The 16,655-nt window shown below is 38.9% G+C and overlaps 1 protein-coding gene and 1 long non-coding RNA gene across 8 annotated transcripts in view; one reads left to right on the plus strand and one right to left on the minus strand.

Annotated features, from left to right (window-relative positions):
* Positions 1 to 16,655, plus strand: part of LOC105468869 (heat shock protein nuclear import factor hikeshi) — a 49,555-nt gene that overhangs the window by 24,841 nt on the left and 8,059 nt on the right. For all 3 annotated transcript variants that reach the window (XM_024788737.2, XM_011719347.2, XM_071075934.1), the window contains one exon: positions 8,571 to 8,722. In XM_024788737.2, coding sequence (XP_024644505.1) covers positions 8,571 to 8,722 — 152 coding nt within the window. The remainder of the gene's footprint in view (positions 1 to 8,570; positions 8,723 to 16,655) is intronic.
* Positions 4,243 to 16,655, minus strand: part of LOC112424447 (uncharacterized) — a 69,343-nt gene continuing 56,930 nt past the window's right edge. For 2 of the 5 annotated variants that reach the window (XR_011611227.1, XR_011611229.1), the window contains exon 5: positions 4,243 to 8,131. This is a non-coding gene — a long non-coding RNA (uncharacterized lncRNA). The remainder of the gene's footprint in view (positions 8,132 to 16,655) is intronic. The other 3 variants (XR_011611228.1, XR_011611231.1, XR_011611230.1) reach the window with 3 other exon arrangements.

Here is a 16,655-nt window from a genome sequence, read left to right on the forward strand (position 1 = left end):
GCCAGGATGGTCTCGAACTCCTGACCTCGTGATCCGCCCGTCTCGGCCTCCCAAAGTGCTGGGATTACAGGCTTGAGCCACCGCGCCCGGCTGTTCAAGCAATTTTCTGCCTCAGCCACCTGAGTAGCTGGGATTACAGGTACCTGCCACCACGCCCAGCTAATTTTTGTCTTTTTAGTAGAGATGGGGTTTCACCATCTTGGCCAGGCTGGTTTGAACTCCTGACCTCATGATCCACCCACCTCGGCCTCCCAAAGTGCTGGGATTACAGGTGTAAGCCACCACACCTGACCCTATTTTGTATTTTCAGTAGAGACGAGGTTTCACCATGTTGGCCAGGCGGGTCTTGAACTCCTGGTCTTGAGTAATCCACTTGCCTTGGCCTCCCAAATTGCTGGGATTACAGGCATGAGCCACTGCGCTCAGCCCCACATTTCTTTCCACTGTGTTTGTGTGTGTGTGTGCATGTGCGCATGCCTCACATGCTTGTAAGTGCTGTTTTCTGCCATTTTTACTTAATATTACCTCATAATGGGTTATGAAATTTTGATGGATTCCAAAAGTATTAAATGTTTAGTTACCCTTTCTTTTCCTCTGCTTCTTTCCTATTAACCAAGTAAAGTGATAAACAGGTACATTCTTATGTTTAGATGAGTTAAGATGGGAAAAGAAGATGAGATTTTTATCTTTATTTAAAAGGAAAACGCGATGAGTTACAAAAAAAAAAAAAGATTTCAGAAACAGTGATCTGGAGGATATAGTCCACCCACTTTTTTTGCTATTTGTTTTAAATTGGTAATCTAGAATTATATTTTGTTGGTAAGGTATGGTTTAATTCCCCTCCTTATTGGGCATTTTGGCTTTTTTTCCAAATCTCAAAACATTTTAAATTTACAATTACTTATTGCTAGTATTATAGAGGTACAATTGATTTTGGATTTGGCTTTGTATCCTGAAGGATGAAGGAAAGGGTATAATATATACCGAATATCTTGTTAAACTCCCTAATTAGCTCTAGTAGCTTTAGGATTTTCTCTACAGATGATCGTGTCTATGAAAAAAACTTTTTACTTCTCTCTTTTCAATTTTTATGCCTTTGATTTCTTTTCTTTTCTTTTCTTTTTTTTTTTTTTTTGCCTTATGGTGTTGTCTAGGCCTTCAAACCCCATTTTGAATAGAAGTGGTAAGAGTGCAATGAAGTAAAAATAAATGCATAACAATGGTTTTCTTTTCCTCTGCTTTCTGAGTTTGTATAAATTGATGAATTTTCTTTTACCAATATGAAATGTCCTTTATCTCCAGTAATAATACTGTCTCAAAGTCTGCTTCATCTAAAATTTACAGCTTCTCCAGCTTTCTTATAGTGTTTTTACATACTATATTTTTTCTTTTAACATAAATTTCCTTTATAACATACTTTCACCTTTACTTTTAATGTACATCTTTGTCTCTTAAATAGCATGTAGTTTGGTGCTGCCTTTTTTTTTTAAATTTATTCTTACAGTCTCTGCTTTTTAAGTAGGGTGTTTAGTCCATTAATATTTACAGTTATTTATATGGTTAGGTTTATATTTTTATCTTGCTGTTATTTTTTTTTTCTTCCCTTTTTTGGCATTCTTTTGGATTGAGTGTTTTTTAGCCCATTAATCTTTGGTTCTTTAGCTGTATACCTTTGCATTCATTTTTTAGTGGTTCCTCTAGGGATTACAATATACACTGCTAACTTTTCATGGTGTTCCAAGAATTAATATTACAGAAATAAACGTTTATATTTGACAACTATGAAACCAGACTTGGTAATTTTTATAGGGTCTCGTCTCCTACAAGCAAGTTTTCCTTGTTTGTCACCCCACTTAGTGAAGTTCTGAATATAATGACAAAAACTCTAGGGCAAAAATCTTGGTGACTTATTTTGAATTAAAGCTATTTCTCTTCATTCTCATCATATTTGTACCAAAATTCAACATTGCAGCCCTTGATAGCATGCAAGGGAGTTAGATAACAGGAAGCCAAAAGCTCTATTTAGATACTCTGCATATTTTCTTCAAAGTCTAGAATTTGCACATCCTTCAGAGTTGAATAACAAGAAGCAAAAAGGATCATTTACTCACTTTTATTTTGATTTAATCTGGTCCAGAGAAGGATTTCATGATCAGGTCCAGGTTGTCCTGAGAATTTTCTCAGTGGACTACATAAGTCTCCTCAGTGAAGTTCTTTGGCTAGCCTTAGCCTGCTTTTCTTACAAATTAGAAATCACATGTACCTAAAGTATTCTTTTCTAGTTCTATATTTGTACTGTCAGTACTTTTTGAAATTTTTTTCTTAAAATACCTTACCAAAGTTCTGAAAGTAGTTTCTAGCCTTAGCATCATAAATTGTCAGATGCATAAGAAAACTTGACAGTCTTTTCAGTATTCAGATAGAGGGTCAACTGAGTATTGGTTTCCAGTTATAACAACATAAACATCTGTTAAAACCTGTAACACCTATGAACAGTGATATGCTACATTATGGATCTCAGTGATACTCATTACTGGTTGTATAATCTTGACCAAGGCCTTTAATTACAGAGGAGAATTCAGGTAAAATGGAGATAATATCTGCAGTGCAAGTTTTTTTAATTAGGGGTAATGTACACAAATGCATAGTAGTACCTTGTACACAGTGGGTACTCAATAAATGGTTATTATATCTATGTAAAATCATAGAATGTCAGCACTAGAAAGGATGTTAGAAATTACCCAGATAGGGCCGGGTGCAGTGGCTCACGCCTGTAATCCCAGCACTTTAGGAGGCCAAGGCGGGCAGATCACTTGAGGTCAGGAGCTCGAGACCAGCCTGGCCAACATGGTAAAACCCCGTCTCTACTAAAAATACAAAAATTCACTGGGCGTGGTGGCACGCACCTGTAATTTCAGCTACTCAGGAAGATGAGGCAGGAGTATCACTTGAACCTGAGAGGTGGAGGTTGCAGCGAGCTAAGATTGTACCACAGCACTCCAGCCTGGGCAACAAAGCTAGACTCTGTCTCAAAAGGAAAATAAATTACCCAGATAATGAAACGAGTTCAGAATGGTTAAGTGACTGTTACTGCCCTCTCTCCCCTGCCACATAAGGGTGTAAGCTCTTTGAGAATAGGGATGTTTTATCTTTTATTTTGTGCTTTATAGAGCACAGTGATGGACTTTAGATACTTGCTTCATTAAGTACATTTCAGACATACTACAATGTCAGATAAATTGTTTTTATTTGATTTAAAATTATTGATAAACCTTTGAGAGTCACATAGCTCTAAGAATATACATTAGTGAAAATGTAATTTCAGGCTTGTCTAGTTATTAATAGAAATGAAGCAAGGAGTTTTAGAAATATGGATTTCTAAATTTGTATATTCAGTACTAGGAATGCTTTCAAGCAGGCATATTTAAGTTGTTTCTGTGTAGTTTTTTAGCTATGTCATCGTAGTCAAATGCTACTGCATGGTGAATTCCTTCCTTTTGCCATAACTGTTTTCTTTAGTCCTCATCTGTTTGCTGCTATGCACACTTACAAACATCTCAACCAGTGGACTTACTTTTAATTTTTAAATTTCCCTTTTGAGCATTTTTACCCATTAGAAGGATTGGTACTTCATGAGTTTTATTCTTTTGTAGAGGTCTTCTAAAGAACAGAGAGGAAAAAAAAAATAAAGAATAGAGATAAAATTTACTTACATGTTTTTTAATAGAATAAAACTCATTTTATCTTGTAATTACCATATGGACCACTTTGTAAATCTAAGAAGCATTTGGGGATATTACTGGTCTTGTTTTACCTATATATTGAAGCATTTTGTTATTTCATCCAGGAAATTATTGTATCAGTACTCATCAAAACTGCACTTACAAAAAGGAGGCTAAAATAAAAAAAGAAAAATGTTGGAATTGGCTAGAGTAGAAGTGGACAAACTTTTTTGTGAAGGGTCAGTTAGAAAATATTGTAGGCATTGTGGGCTACATATGATCTCTGTGGCATATTATTCTTCTTAAACAACCTTTAAATATTCAAAAACCATTCTTAGCTCCCATATCATACGAAATAGGTTGTGGGACCGATTTGGCCTGTGGACCTTGGTTTGTCATTGCATTAACGTACAATTTTCATATTGCATTGCCCAAAAGATTATGCCATCTTTTAAGTCATATAAAAGGAGACTGGAGACACCCTCTTTATGGTCTCTTTTTAGCTTTTATTGAACAGAATGTAAATTCATACTTTTAAATATTTTGGTAATAATGGCAAAGAGAAGAAAATTGACAGAGGAAGAAGTTTCACAATTATTAGACAAATCAGAAAATGAATACAAAACGGTAAATTCTATACTGATGACGATGGTAAAGTGGATCATATAAGCAAAAATACCTACTATGAATCTTCAAATAAGATCTCATCTTCTGAGTTTTCTCAACTAAAACTTTGATGATTGAACAGTATATTTTTAAGGATCAAGAGAAAATATGAGGCCAGGTGTGGTGGCTCCTGCCTGTAATTCCTGCACTTTGGGAGGCCGAGATGGGTGGATCACTTGAGGTCAGGAGTTCCAGATTGGCCTGGCCAACATGGTGAAACCCTGTCTCCACCAAAAATTTGGAAATTAGCTGGGCGTAGTAGCATAGGCCTGTAATCCCAGCTACTCGGGAGGCTGAGGCATGAGAATTGCTTGAACCTGGGAGGTGGAGGTTGCGGTGAGCCGAGATCGTCCCACTGCACTCCAGCCTGGGCGACAGAGCGAGACTCTGTCTCAAAAAAAAAAAGGAAAAAAGAAAAAAAAAGAAAAGAAAATATGGTATTCTACTCAGTCATTTAAGAGGAAGGAATTTCTCACACAATATTTTGTCATAGACAAGTAGTAAAGGATGTGTTCTGCTATTCTTTTATCTCTTATATTTGTGCTCCAAAATAGACTGGATATGGTTTTATAAGTAGACAAATGCTGAAAGCAGGGGTGTGTACAAAAGTGACTGGAAGGAAATAGGTGTCAAAATGAAAAATCAGTGGCTTGATTATTCTAAATAATGGTTTTAAATCTAAAAATATTTTGCAAAATATAGATCAGAGGATAGCAATCCTTACTTCAACAAATTGTGAACCATTAAAAGTTTCAAAACTTCAAGCTTTCAGGTATTATATTTTGCCAATGTAGATGCCAAAAAAAGAACAAGGTATAACCATAAGCTATAACTTATTAGATACCTGACTTATAACATTTATGAAATGGATATGTTCCATAAGATGGATGTGTTCCATGTTTATCCATGATGGTTGATGGGCAGTTGTATTCACAGGACATAGCCCATTTTGGCTCTATCTTAAAAACAAGGAAAATGTGAAATGACTATCTGGATTTGCTGTATTTAAATACTTAGAAAAAAATCTAATAATGTTTTCCACTATATCCTGATTCTTCTCAACATTCTCTGTAAAATATGTGTGTGTGTGTGTAAAGTTTCCGTTAGATGCAAATAACAAATGATGATGACTGCTTTTCCTTATATACTGAGAGTAAAGAACTAGCTCCATGTAGGATTTTTTTCCTCTGAGTTGTGTTTTGTCTTAGGCTCTTGATTTACATGGAGGAGGGATACTTTGAGAAAGAGTCTTAAAAAAATTAGCTGCTGCATTTACTGTTACAGTGTTTTAAAGAACTTGATCTAATTTACATTTGTTTTTTATATTAAGACTAGGTCATATATTTTGCTTGCTCTTCTGTTTTTGTATTATGATTTATAATTTATTTTTGCATTTATGTGATAATGATATGCTTTGATAATGATATGCTTTCTGGATTTTAGCATAATTCTAGATTTTAAATAAATCAAATGGTAGAGTAAGGAGCTCCAGAAAATCCAGTCTTCCATAAAAGCAACAACAACACTGTCAGAAGATCACAGCTCACTGTAGCCTCAATCTCCTAGGCCTAAGCGATCCTCCCACCTCAGCCTCCCTAGTAGCTAGGACCACAAGCATGCAGCACCTCGCCTGGCTACTTTTTAAAATTTTTGTAGAGATGGGGTCTCCCCATGTTGCCCAGGCTATTCTCAAACTTCTGGGCTCAAGCGATCCTCCTGCCTCAGCCTCTGAAAGTATTGGGATTACAGGATATGAGCAACTGTGTCTGACCCAGAGTCAACTTTTTTGGAACTCTGGTAACTCATCAAAAGTTTGTAGCAATCAGGGGAACGCTTAAGAAAACACACTGAATCTCAGTAAGAACAGTGAGCTTTGTGGCATTTGCCTACCCTGGTCCCATCTGCTTCTCAGCTCAGTGGTAGCCTTGAAAATAACAGTCTCCATTCCTGGTACTGATACAGGGAGCGGGATAGGCCTAATTCAGAAAGAATTGTAATTAACTTGTTCTTCTATCTGGTGGCTTGCTAGAAGGCTGTTTTTAAAAAAAGAGGTCTGCCTTTATGTCACCTAACTTGGAACTCTTTTGATGGAAAAGCAACTACCTTGGGGGTGTTTGTTAAAAGTATTTACAGACATATGTTTAGTTACTGTTGCCTGAGGCAAAGGAAAACAGTTGGAGCAAACCAAAACTAATCAGAAAGGTTGGGAATGAGATGCTTTGGGGAATAAGGGCTTTGAAATTCTCTGACATATTCTTGGGAATCTTGAAGGGTACATGCATGCCCAGAGCTTTGTACATGCTCAGGAAAGACCCGAGAAGACCCAGAGCTCTCTCTCTGGCTCACTTTAAGTCTCTGCACAAGCAGGAAGTGAAGACTAAGGTGGAGTTATAAACTGCCTGGCTGAATATTGAAGGCATGTCCCAACACGCAGAGCCCATGTGCAAAGACTGGCAGAATTTTTTGGTTGCGGAGGTTTAAGGAAATTTCTTTCTAATCACCAGCAGACTACTAACTAATGGAACAGAGAGTTCACTGGCCACACATGACAAAGAAACAGACTTTACAAAATTAGTTCAGATAAGTCATTAAATAAGGAAACAACTACAACAAACAGCAACAACAAATCCCTAGAAGGGGGAAACATCTGATTTATAGAGTTGTCACACTGTAATATTCGAAATGGCCAGTTTTCTACAAAAAATAATGAAACATATAAATAAACAAAGTAAGGCTCTTATACAGAAGAAACGAACAAAAACTGCCCCCAAGGAAGCACAAAGACTTTAAGTAAGCTGTCATTATTATGCTCAAATTGCTAAAGGAAACCAGGAGAATGATACACCATCAAATAGAGAATATCAATATAGAAATTATAAAAAGGAACTAAACAGAGTTTATAGCTGAAAAGTACAGTAACTGAAAGGTTCACTAAAGGTTTAGATAGCAGAATTGAGTAGACAGAACAATCAGTGATTCTGAAGGTAAATTAATTGAAATATCCAATTTGAAGAGCAGACCCTTAGAGACCTGTGAGACACTGTCAAGTGCACCAACATGCACACCAACACAGTGTAATGAGAGTAACATAAGGAAAGGCGAGAGAGCTGGAAAAAGCATTTGCTATGGTGTGAATGTTTCTGTCTTTTTATATGATGTCTTTTAAATTTATATGATGAAATCCTAACCCCCAAGGTATTGGGAGATAGGGACCTGGGTGGTGACTGGGTCATGGGAGTAGAGCTCTCATGAATGGGATTAGCACTCTTAGAGTAGTAAGATCACTTGCCCTTCTACCATGTGAGAACACAGTGAGAAGGCACTCTCTGTGAATCAGAAAATGGGCCTTCACCAGATAGCAAGTCTGTTGGTTCCTTGATCTTGGACTTCCCAACCTCCAGAACTGTGAGAAATAAATTTCTGTTGTTTATAAGCTACCCAGTTTATGGTGTTTTGTTATCGCAGCCTGAAGAGACTAAAACTATTTAAATAAATAATGCTCAGAAACTTCTCACATTTGAGGAAAAACATTAACCACATTTAAGAAGCTCAAGAAACTCCAAGTAGGATAAACTATACCAAGACACATGATAATCAAATTGTCAAAAGGCAAAGAGAGAATGTTGAAAGCATCAAGAGAAGTAACTCATCACATACAAGGATCCTTGATAAGATTAATAGCTGATTTCTCATCAGAGACTCCATAGTCTTCTAGAGGGTAGTAGATTGGCATATTCAGAGTTCTGAAAGGAAAAAAAAAAGCCATCAACCAGGAATTTTATATTCAGCAAAACTGTCTTTAGAGATGAATGAGAAATACTTTCCCAGATAAACAAAAACTAAGTTATTGCTGGCAGACCTGCTCTATAAGAAATGCTAAAGGGAGGCTTCTCTATCTAATTATTTATTTTTTTCTACACTCTGTTACTGTCTGTGTCTAGCTGCAGTAGTTTTAATACATTTTAGAATGACAGCTATTTTTCTGGTGGGAAACTTTTAGTTCTTTTATTCTTTGTTAATATGCTAAAAACTAGCCTTTTGCATTTATCTAAAAAGAGACAAACTTGGACATAAGAAAACTTTTTCATGTATATAAATCAGAGGTTCTTTACAGATTTACAAAGGAAATTGTGTGACTACAAGTTAAATTTGAAATGTGTGGTATATGTTAATTTCTTGCAGGAGAAGGAAGCCAACATCCTTTTGGAGCCATGAATATTGTCCGAACTCCATCTGTTGCTCAGATTGGAATTTCAGTGGAATTATTGGACAGTATGGCTCAGCAGACTCCCGTAGGTAATGCTGCTGTATCCTCAGTTGACTCATTCACTCAGGTAATGCAACACGCATTTCATTCTTTATCTCCCCCCTCCACCACTTTATTAAGGTATAATATACAAGTTAAAATCATATATAACGTATGGTATACAATACGTTTTTGATACATGTTTACATTTTGTTTTGTTTTGTTTTTGAGAGATGGAGTCTTGCTCTGTTGCCCAGGCTGGAGTGCAGTGGTGCAATCTCGGCTGACTGCCATCTCCGCCTCCTGGGTTCAAGCGATTCTCCCGCCTCAGTCTCCTGAGTAGCGGGGACTACAGGCACATGCCACCACACCTGGCTAAGTTTTGTATTTTTTTTTTTTAGTAGAGACAGGGTATTGCCATGTTGGCCAGGCTGGTCTTGAACTCCAGACCTCAGGTGATCTGCCTGCCTTGGCCTCCCAAAGTGCTGGGAATACAGGTGTGAGCCACTCCACCTGGCCTGTATTTTGAAATAAAATCAAGCTACTTAACATGTCTGTCACCTCACACAGTCATTTTTTTGTAGAGAACACTTAAGATCTAATCTCTTAGCAAATTAAAAGTATACAATACATTATTAGTAACTGTACTCTCCATGCTGTACAATAAACTTTCAGAATTTATTCATCCTGTTGAACTGAAACCTTGTGCCCTTTGACCAACATGTCCTCATTTTCCTTTCCCCTCCACTCTTCAACCCCTGGCAACCACCATTCTACTCTCTGCTTCTGTAAGTTCAACTTTTAGATTCCACATATAAGTGAGATCAATCATGCTATTTGTCTTTCTGTTCCTGACTTACTAGCCTATTGTCGAGAGGAAAAACTGATGATGTAGGAGAGCAGGGAGAACTACTAAAGCAGTGTCTTTGAGTAGAAAATAGCAGCATATATGGAGGTGTTCACTTTAGACAGTATAACGGATATATGGGTACAGATTCAGATATGGTAGATGTGGTGATGAGAACTTGTGCAGGCTGTCTCCTGATTTCTTCTTCTTTCTTAGTGAAGTAGACAGGAAGATCATCAGCTAAGATTGAGGTAGTAGAAACTGAAATTAAAAAAGACTGTTAAATTAAGTCTTCTAGCAGAGGAGGAGTGAATGGATTAGGGAAACCATATGTGTTTGCCTGGCAGTACCAGAGGAGCACTTTTGAAGGTTGTGGTCGTGAATTTAAAGGTAGATTTGTCACATCTTTGCAAATGGACTAAATTGAGAATGACAGACTCTGGGTCTCAAAAATGTTTTTTTCCCCATAATTTTACAAATAAATTGCTGTGCTGAAAAGAAAATATAAAATAATCATAGTATCCTGTGTAGACAATATTTAAAAAGTGTCTGGAAAATACACATTAAAATGTTATCCCTGGAGAAGGGTAAGAAGACTTTTATTGTACATGTTTATAAATTATTTGAGTTTTTTAAATAAAACTATAGTTTTAATTAAATGTATTATGAAGTATTTTAAATACAGAGAAAACAGAGTAACGTATGTATTCCACAAATAGTTATTATGTAACTACTCTGTGCCAGGCATGCCTTTTTTTTTTTTTGAGACAGAGTCTCACTCTGTCACCCACCCAGGCTGGAGTGCAGTGGTGTGATCTTTTTTTTTTTTTTTTTTTTTTAAATTTATTTATTATTATTATACTTTAAGTTGTAGGGTACATGTGCATAACGTGCAGGTTTGTTACATATGTATACTTGTGCCATGTTGGTGTGCTGCACCCATCAACTTGTCATTTACATCAGGTATAACTCCCAATGCAATCCCTCCCCCCTCCCCCCTCCCCATGACAGGCCCCTGTGTGTGATGTTCCCCTTCCTGAGTCCAAGTGATCTCATTGTTCAATTCCCACCTATGAGTGAGAACATGCGGTGTTTGGTTTTCTGTTCTTGTGATAGATTGCTAAGAATGATGGTTTCCAGCTGCATCCATGTCCCTACAAAGGACACAAACTCATCCTTTTTGATGGCTGCATAGTATTCCATGGTGTGTATGTGCCACATTTTCTTAATCCAATCTGTCACTGATGGACATTTGGGTTGATTCCAAGTCTTTGCTATTGTGAATAGTGCTGCAATAAACATACGAGTGCATGTGTCTTTATAGCAGCATAATTTATAATCCTTTGGGTATATACCCAGTAATGGGATGGCTGGGTCATATGGTACATCTAGTTCTAGATCCTTGAGGAATCGTCATACTGTTTTCCATAATGGTTGAACTAGTTTACAATCCCACCAACAGTGTAAAAGTGTTCCTATTTCTCCACATCCACTCCAGCACCTGTTGTTTCCTGACTTTTTAATGATCGCCATTCTAACCGGTGTGAGATGGTATCTCATTGTGGTTTTGATTTGCATTTCTCTGATGGCCAGTGATGATGAGCATTTTTTCATGTGTCTGTTGGCTGTATGCATGTCTTCTTTTGAGAAATGTCTGTTCATATCCTTTGCCCACTTTTTGATGGGGTTGTTTGTTTTTTTCTTGTAAATTTGTTTGAGTTCTTTGTAGGTTCTGGATATTAGCCCTTTGTCAGATGAGTAGATTGCAAAAATTTTCTCCCATTCTGTAGGTTGCCTGTTCACTCTGATGGTAGTTTCTTTTGCTGTGCAGAAGCTCTTTAGTTTAATGAGATCCCATTTGTCAATTTTGGCTTTTGCTGCCGTTGCTTTTGGTGTTTTAGACATGAAGTCTTTGCCCATGCCTATGTCCTGAATGGTACTACCTAGGTTTTCCTCTAGGATTTTTATGGTATTAGGTCTAACATTTAAGTCTCTAATCCATCTTGAATTAATTTTCGTATAAGGAGTAAGGAAAGGATCCAGTTTCAGCTTTCTACTTATGGCTAGCCAATTTTCCCAGCACCATTTATTAAATAGGGAATCCTTTCCCCATTTCTTGTTTCTCTCAGGTTTGTCAAAGATCAGATGGCTGTAGATGTGTGGTCTTATTTCTGAGGACTCTGTTCTGTTCCATTGGTCTATATCTCTGTTTTGGTACCAGTACCATGCTGTTTTGGTTACTGTAGCCTTGTAGTATAGTTTGAAGTCAGGTAGCGTGATGCCTCCAGCTTTGTTCTTTTGACTTAGGATTGTCTTGGAGATGCGGGCTCTTTTTTGGTTCCATATGAACTTTAAAGCAGTTTTTTCCAATTCTGTGAGGAAACTCATTGGTAGCTTGATGGGGATGGCATTGAATCTATAAATTACCTTGGGCAGTATGGCCTTTTTCACGATATTGATTCTTCCTATCCATGAGCATGGTATGTTCTTCCATTTGTTTGTGTCCTCTTTTATTTCACTGAGCAGTGGTTTGTAGTTCTCCTTGAAGAGGTCCTTTACATCCCTTGTAAGTTGGATTCCTAGGTATTTTATTCTCTTTGAAGCAATTGTGAATGGAAGTTCATTCCTGATTTGGCTCTCTGTTTGTCTGTTACTGGTGTATAAGAATGCTTGTGATTTTTTGCACATTAATTTTGTATCCTGAGACTTTGCTGAAGTTGCTTAACAGCTTAAGGAGATTTTGGGCTGAGACAATGGGGTTTTCTAAATATACAATCATGTCATCTGCAAACAGGGACAGTTTGACTTCTTCTTTTCCTAACTGAATACCCTTGATTTCTTTCTCTTGCCTAATTGCCCTAGCCAGAACTTCCAACACTATGTTGAATAGGAGTGGTGAGAGAGGGCATCCCTGTCTTGTGCCAGTTTTCAAAGGGAATTTTTCCAGTTTTTGCCCATTCAGTATGATATTGGCTGTGGGTTTGTCATAAATAGCTCTTATTATTTTGAGGTACGTTCCATCAATACCGAATTTATTGAGCGTTTTTAGCATGAAGGGCTGTTGAATTTTGTCAAAAGCCTTTTCTGCATCTATTGAGATAATCATGTGGTTCTTGTCTTTGGTTCTGTTTATATGCTGGCTTATGTTTATTGATTTGCGAATGTTGAACCAGCCTTGCATCCCAGGGATGAAGCCCACTTGATCATGGTGGATAAGCTTTTTGATGTGTTGCTGAATCCGGTTTGCCAGTATTTTATTGAGGATTTTTGCATAGATGTTCAACAGGGATATTGGTCTAAAATTCTCTTTTTTTGTTGTGTCTCTGCCAGGCTTTGGTATCAGGATGATGTTGGCCTCATAAAATGAGTTAGGGAGGATTCCCTCTTTTTCTATTGATTGGAATAGTTTCAGAAGGAATGGTACCAACTCCTCCTTGTACCTCTGGTAGAATTCAGCTGTGAATCCATCTGGTCCTGGACTTTTTTTGGTTGGTAGGCTATTAATTATTGCCTCAATTTCAGAGCCTGCTATTGGTCTATTCAGGGATTCAACTTCTTCCTGGTTTAGTCTTGGAAGAGTGTAAGTGTCCAGGAAATTATCCATTTCTTCTAGATTTTCCAGTTTATTTGCGTAGAGGTGTTTATAGTATTCTCTGATGGTAGTTTGTATTTCTGTGGGGTCGGTGGTGATATCCCCTTTATCATTTTTAATTGCGTCGATTTGATTCTTCTCTCTTTTCTTCTTTATTAGTCTTGCTAGTGGTCTGTCAATTTTGTTGATCTTTTCAAAAAACCAACTCCTGGATTCATTGATTTTTTGGAGAGTTTTTTGTGTCTCTATCTCCTTCAGTTCTGCTCTGATCTTAGTTATTTCTAGCCTTCTGCTAGCTTTCGAATGTGTTTGCTCTTGCTTCTCTAGTTCTTTTAATTGCGATGTTAGAGTGTCAATTTTAGATCTTTCCTGCTTTCTCTTGTGGGCATTTAGTGCTATAAATTTCCCTCTACACACTGCTTTAAATGTGTCCCAGAGATTCTGGTATGTTGTATCTTTGTTCTCATTGGTTTCAAAGAACATCTTTATTTCTGCCTTCATTTCGTTATGTACCCAGTAGTCATTCAGGAGCAGGTTGTTCAGTTTCCATGTAGTTGAGCGGTTTTGATTGAGTTTCTTAGTCCTGAGTTCTAGTTTGATTGCACTGTGGTCTGAGAGACAGTTTGTTATAATTTCTGTACTTTTACATTTGCTGAGGAGTGCTTTACTTCCAATTACGTGGTCGATTTTGGAGTAAGTACGATGTGGTGCTGAGAAGAATGTAGATTCTGTTGATTTGGGGTGGAGAGTTCTATAGATGTCTATTAGGTCTGCTTGCTGCAGAGATGAGTTCAATTCCTGGATATCCTTGTTAACTTTCTGTCTCGTTGATCTGTCTAATGTTGACAGTGGAGTGTTGAAGTCTCCCATTATTATTGTATGGGAGTCTAAGTCTCTTTGTAAGTCTCTAAGGACTTGCTTTATGAATCTGGGTGCTCCTGTATTGGGTGCATATATATTTAGGATAGTTAGCTCTTCCTGTTGAATTGATCCCTTTACCATTATGTAATGGCCTTCTTTGTCTCTTTTGATCTTTGATGGTTTCAAGTCTGTTTTATCAGAGACTAGTATTGCAACCCCCGCTTTTTTTTGTTCTCCATTTGCTTGGTAAATCTTCCTCCATCCCTTTATTTTGAGCCTATGTATGTCTCTGCGTGTGAGATGGGTCTCCTGAATACAGCAGACTGATGGGTCTTGACTCTTTATCCAGTTTGCCAGTCTGTGTCTTTTAATTGGAGCATTTAGTCCATTTACATTTAAGGTTAAGATTGTTATGTGTGAACTTGATCCTGCCATTATGATATTAACTGGTTATTTTGCTCGTTAGTTGATGCAGTTTCTTCCTAGCCTCGATGGTCTTTACATTTTGGCATGTTTTTGCAATGGCTGGTACCGGTTGTTCCTTTCCATGTTTAGTGCTTCCTTCAGGATCTCTTGTAAGGCAGGCCTAGTGGTGACAAAATCTCTAAGCATTTGCTTATCTGTAAAGGATTTTATTTCTCCTTCACTTATGAAACTTAGTTTGGCTGGATATGAAATTCTGGGTTTAAAATTCTTTTCTTTAAGAATGTTGAATATTGGCCCCCACTCTCTTCTGGCTTGGAGAGTTTCTGCCGAGAGATCTGCTGTTAGTCTGATGGGCTTCCCTTTGTGGGTAACCCGACCTTTCTCTCTGGCTGCCCTTAAGATTTTTTCCTTCATTTCAACTTTGGTGAATCTGGCAATTATGTGTCTTGGAGTTGCTCTTCTCGAGGAGTATCTTTGTGGCGTTCTCTGTATTTCCTGGATTTGAATGTTGGCCTGCCCTACTAGGTTGGGGAAGTTCTCCTGGATGATATCCTGAAGAGTGTTTTCCAACTTGGTTCCATTTTCCCCCTCACTTTCAGGCACCCCAATCAGACGTAGATTTGGTCTTTTTACATAATCCCATACTTCTTGCAGGCTTTGTTCATTTCTTTTTCTTCTTTTTTCTTTTGGTTTCTCTTCTCGCTTCATTTCATTCATTTGATCCTCAGTCGCAGATACTCTTTCTTCCAGTTGATCGAGTCGGTTACTGAAGCTTGTGCATTTGTCACGTATTTCTCGTGTCATGGTTTTCATCTCTTTCATTTCGTTTATGACCTTCTCTGCATTAATTACTCTAGCCATCAATTCTTCCACTTTTTTTTCAAGATTTTTAGTTTCTTTGCACTGTGTACATAATTCCTCCTTTAGCTCTGAGAAATTTGATGGACTGAAGCCTTCTTCTCTCATCTCGTCAAAGTCATTCTCCGTCCAGCTTTGATCCGTTGCTGGCGATGAGCTGCGCTCCTTTGCCGGGGGAGATGCGCTCTTATTTTTTGAATTTCCAGCTTTTCTGCCCTGCTTTTTCCCCATCTTTGTGGTTTTATCTGCCTCTGGTCTTTGATGATGGTGATGTACTGATGGGGTTTTGGTGTAGGTGTCCTTCCTGTTTGATAGTTTTCCTTCTAACAGTCAGGACCCTCAGCTGTAGGTCTGTTGGAGATTGCTTGAGGTCCACTCCAGACCCTGTTTGCCTGGGTATCAGCAGCAGAGGCTGCAGAAGATAGAATATTTCTGAACAGCGAGTGTACCTGTCTGATTCTTGCTTTGGAAGCTTCCTCTCAGGGGTGTACTCCACCCTGTGAGGTGTGGGGTGTCAGACTGCCCCTAGTGGGGGATGTCTCCCAGTTAGGCTACTCAGGGGTCAGGGACCCACTTGAGCAGGGAGTCTGTCCCTTCTCAGATCTCAACCTTTGTGTTGGGAGATCCACTGCTCTCTTCAAAGCTGTCAGACAGAGTCGTTTGCATCTGCAGAGGTTTCGGCTGTGTTTGTTATTGCCCTGTCCCCAGAGGTGGAGTCTACAGAGACAGGCAGGTTTCCTTGAGCCGCTGTGAGCTCCACCCAGTTCGAGCTTCCCAGCAGCTTTGTTTACCTACTTAAGCCTCAGCAATGGCGGGCGCCCCTCCCCCAGCCTCGCTGCTGCCTTGCCGGTAGATCACAGACTGCTGTGCTAGCAATGAGGGAGGCTCCGTGGGTGTGGGACCCTCCCAGCCAGGTGTGGGATATGATCTCCTGGTGTGCCTGTTTGCTTAAAGCGCAGTATTGGGGTGGGAGTTACCTGATTTTCCAGGTGTTGTGTGTCTCAGTTCCCCTGGCTAGGAAAAGGGGTTCCCAGGTGAGGCAATGCCTCGCCCTGCTTCAGCTCTCGCTGGTCGGGCTGCAGCAGCTGACCAGCACCGATTGTCGGGCACTCCCCAGTGAGATGAACCCAGTACCTCAGTTGAAAATGCAGAAATCACCGGTCTTCTGTGTCGCTCGCGCTGGGAGTTGGAGACTGGAGCTGTTCCTATTCGGCCATCTTGCTCCGCCCCTTGCGATCTTGGCTCGTTGCAAGCTCCGCCTCCCGGGTTCATGCCATTCTTCTGCCTCAGCCTCCCGAGATAGCTGGGACTACAGGTGCCGGCCACCATGCCTGGCTAATTTTTTTTGTATTTTTTAGTAGAGATGGGGTTTCACTGTGTTAGCCAGGATGGTCTCGATCTCCTGACCTTGTGAGCCACCCGCCTTGGCCTCCCAAA

The sequence above is a fragment of the Macaca nemestrina genome, chromosome 12 (genome assembly GCF_043159975.1).
Source record: "Macaca nemestrina isolate mMacNem1 chromosome 12, mMacNem.hap1, whole genome shotgun sequence".
NCBI classification, from domain to species: domain Eukaryota; kingdom Metazoa; phylum Chordata; class Mammalia; order Primates; family Cercopithecidae; genus Macaca; species Macaca nemestrina.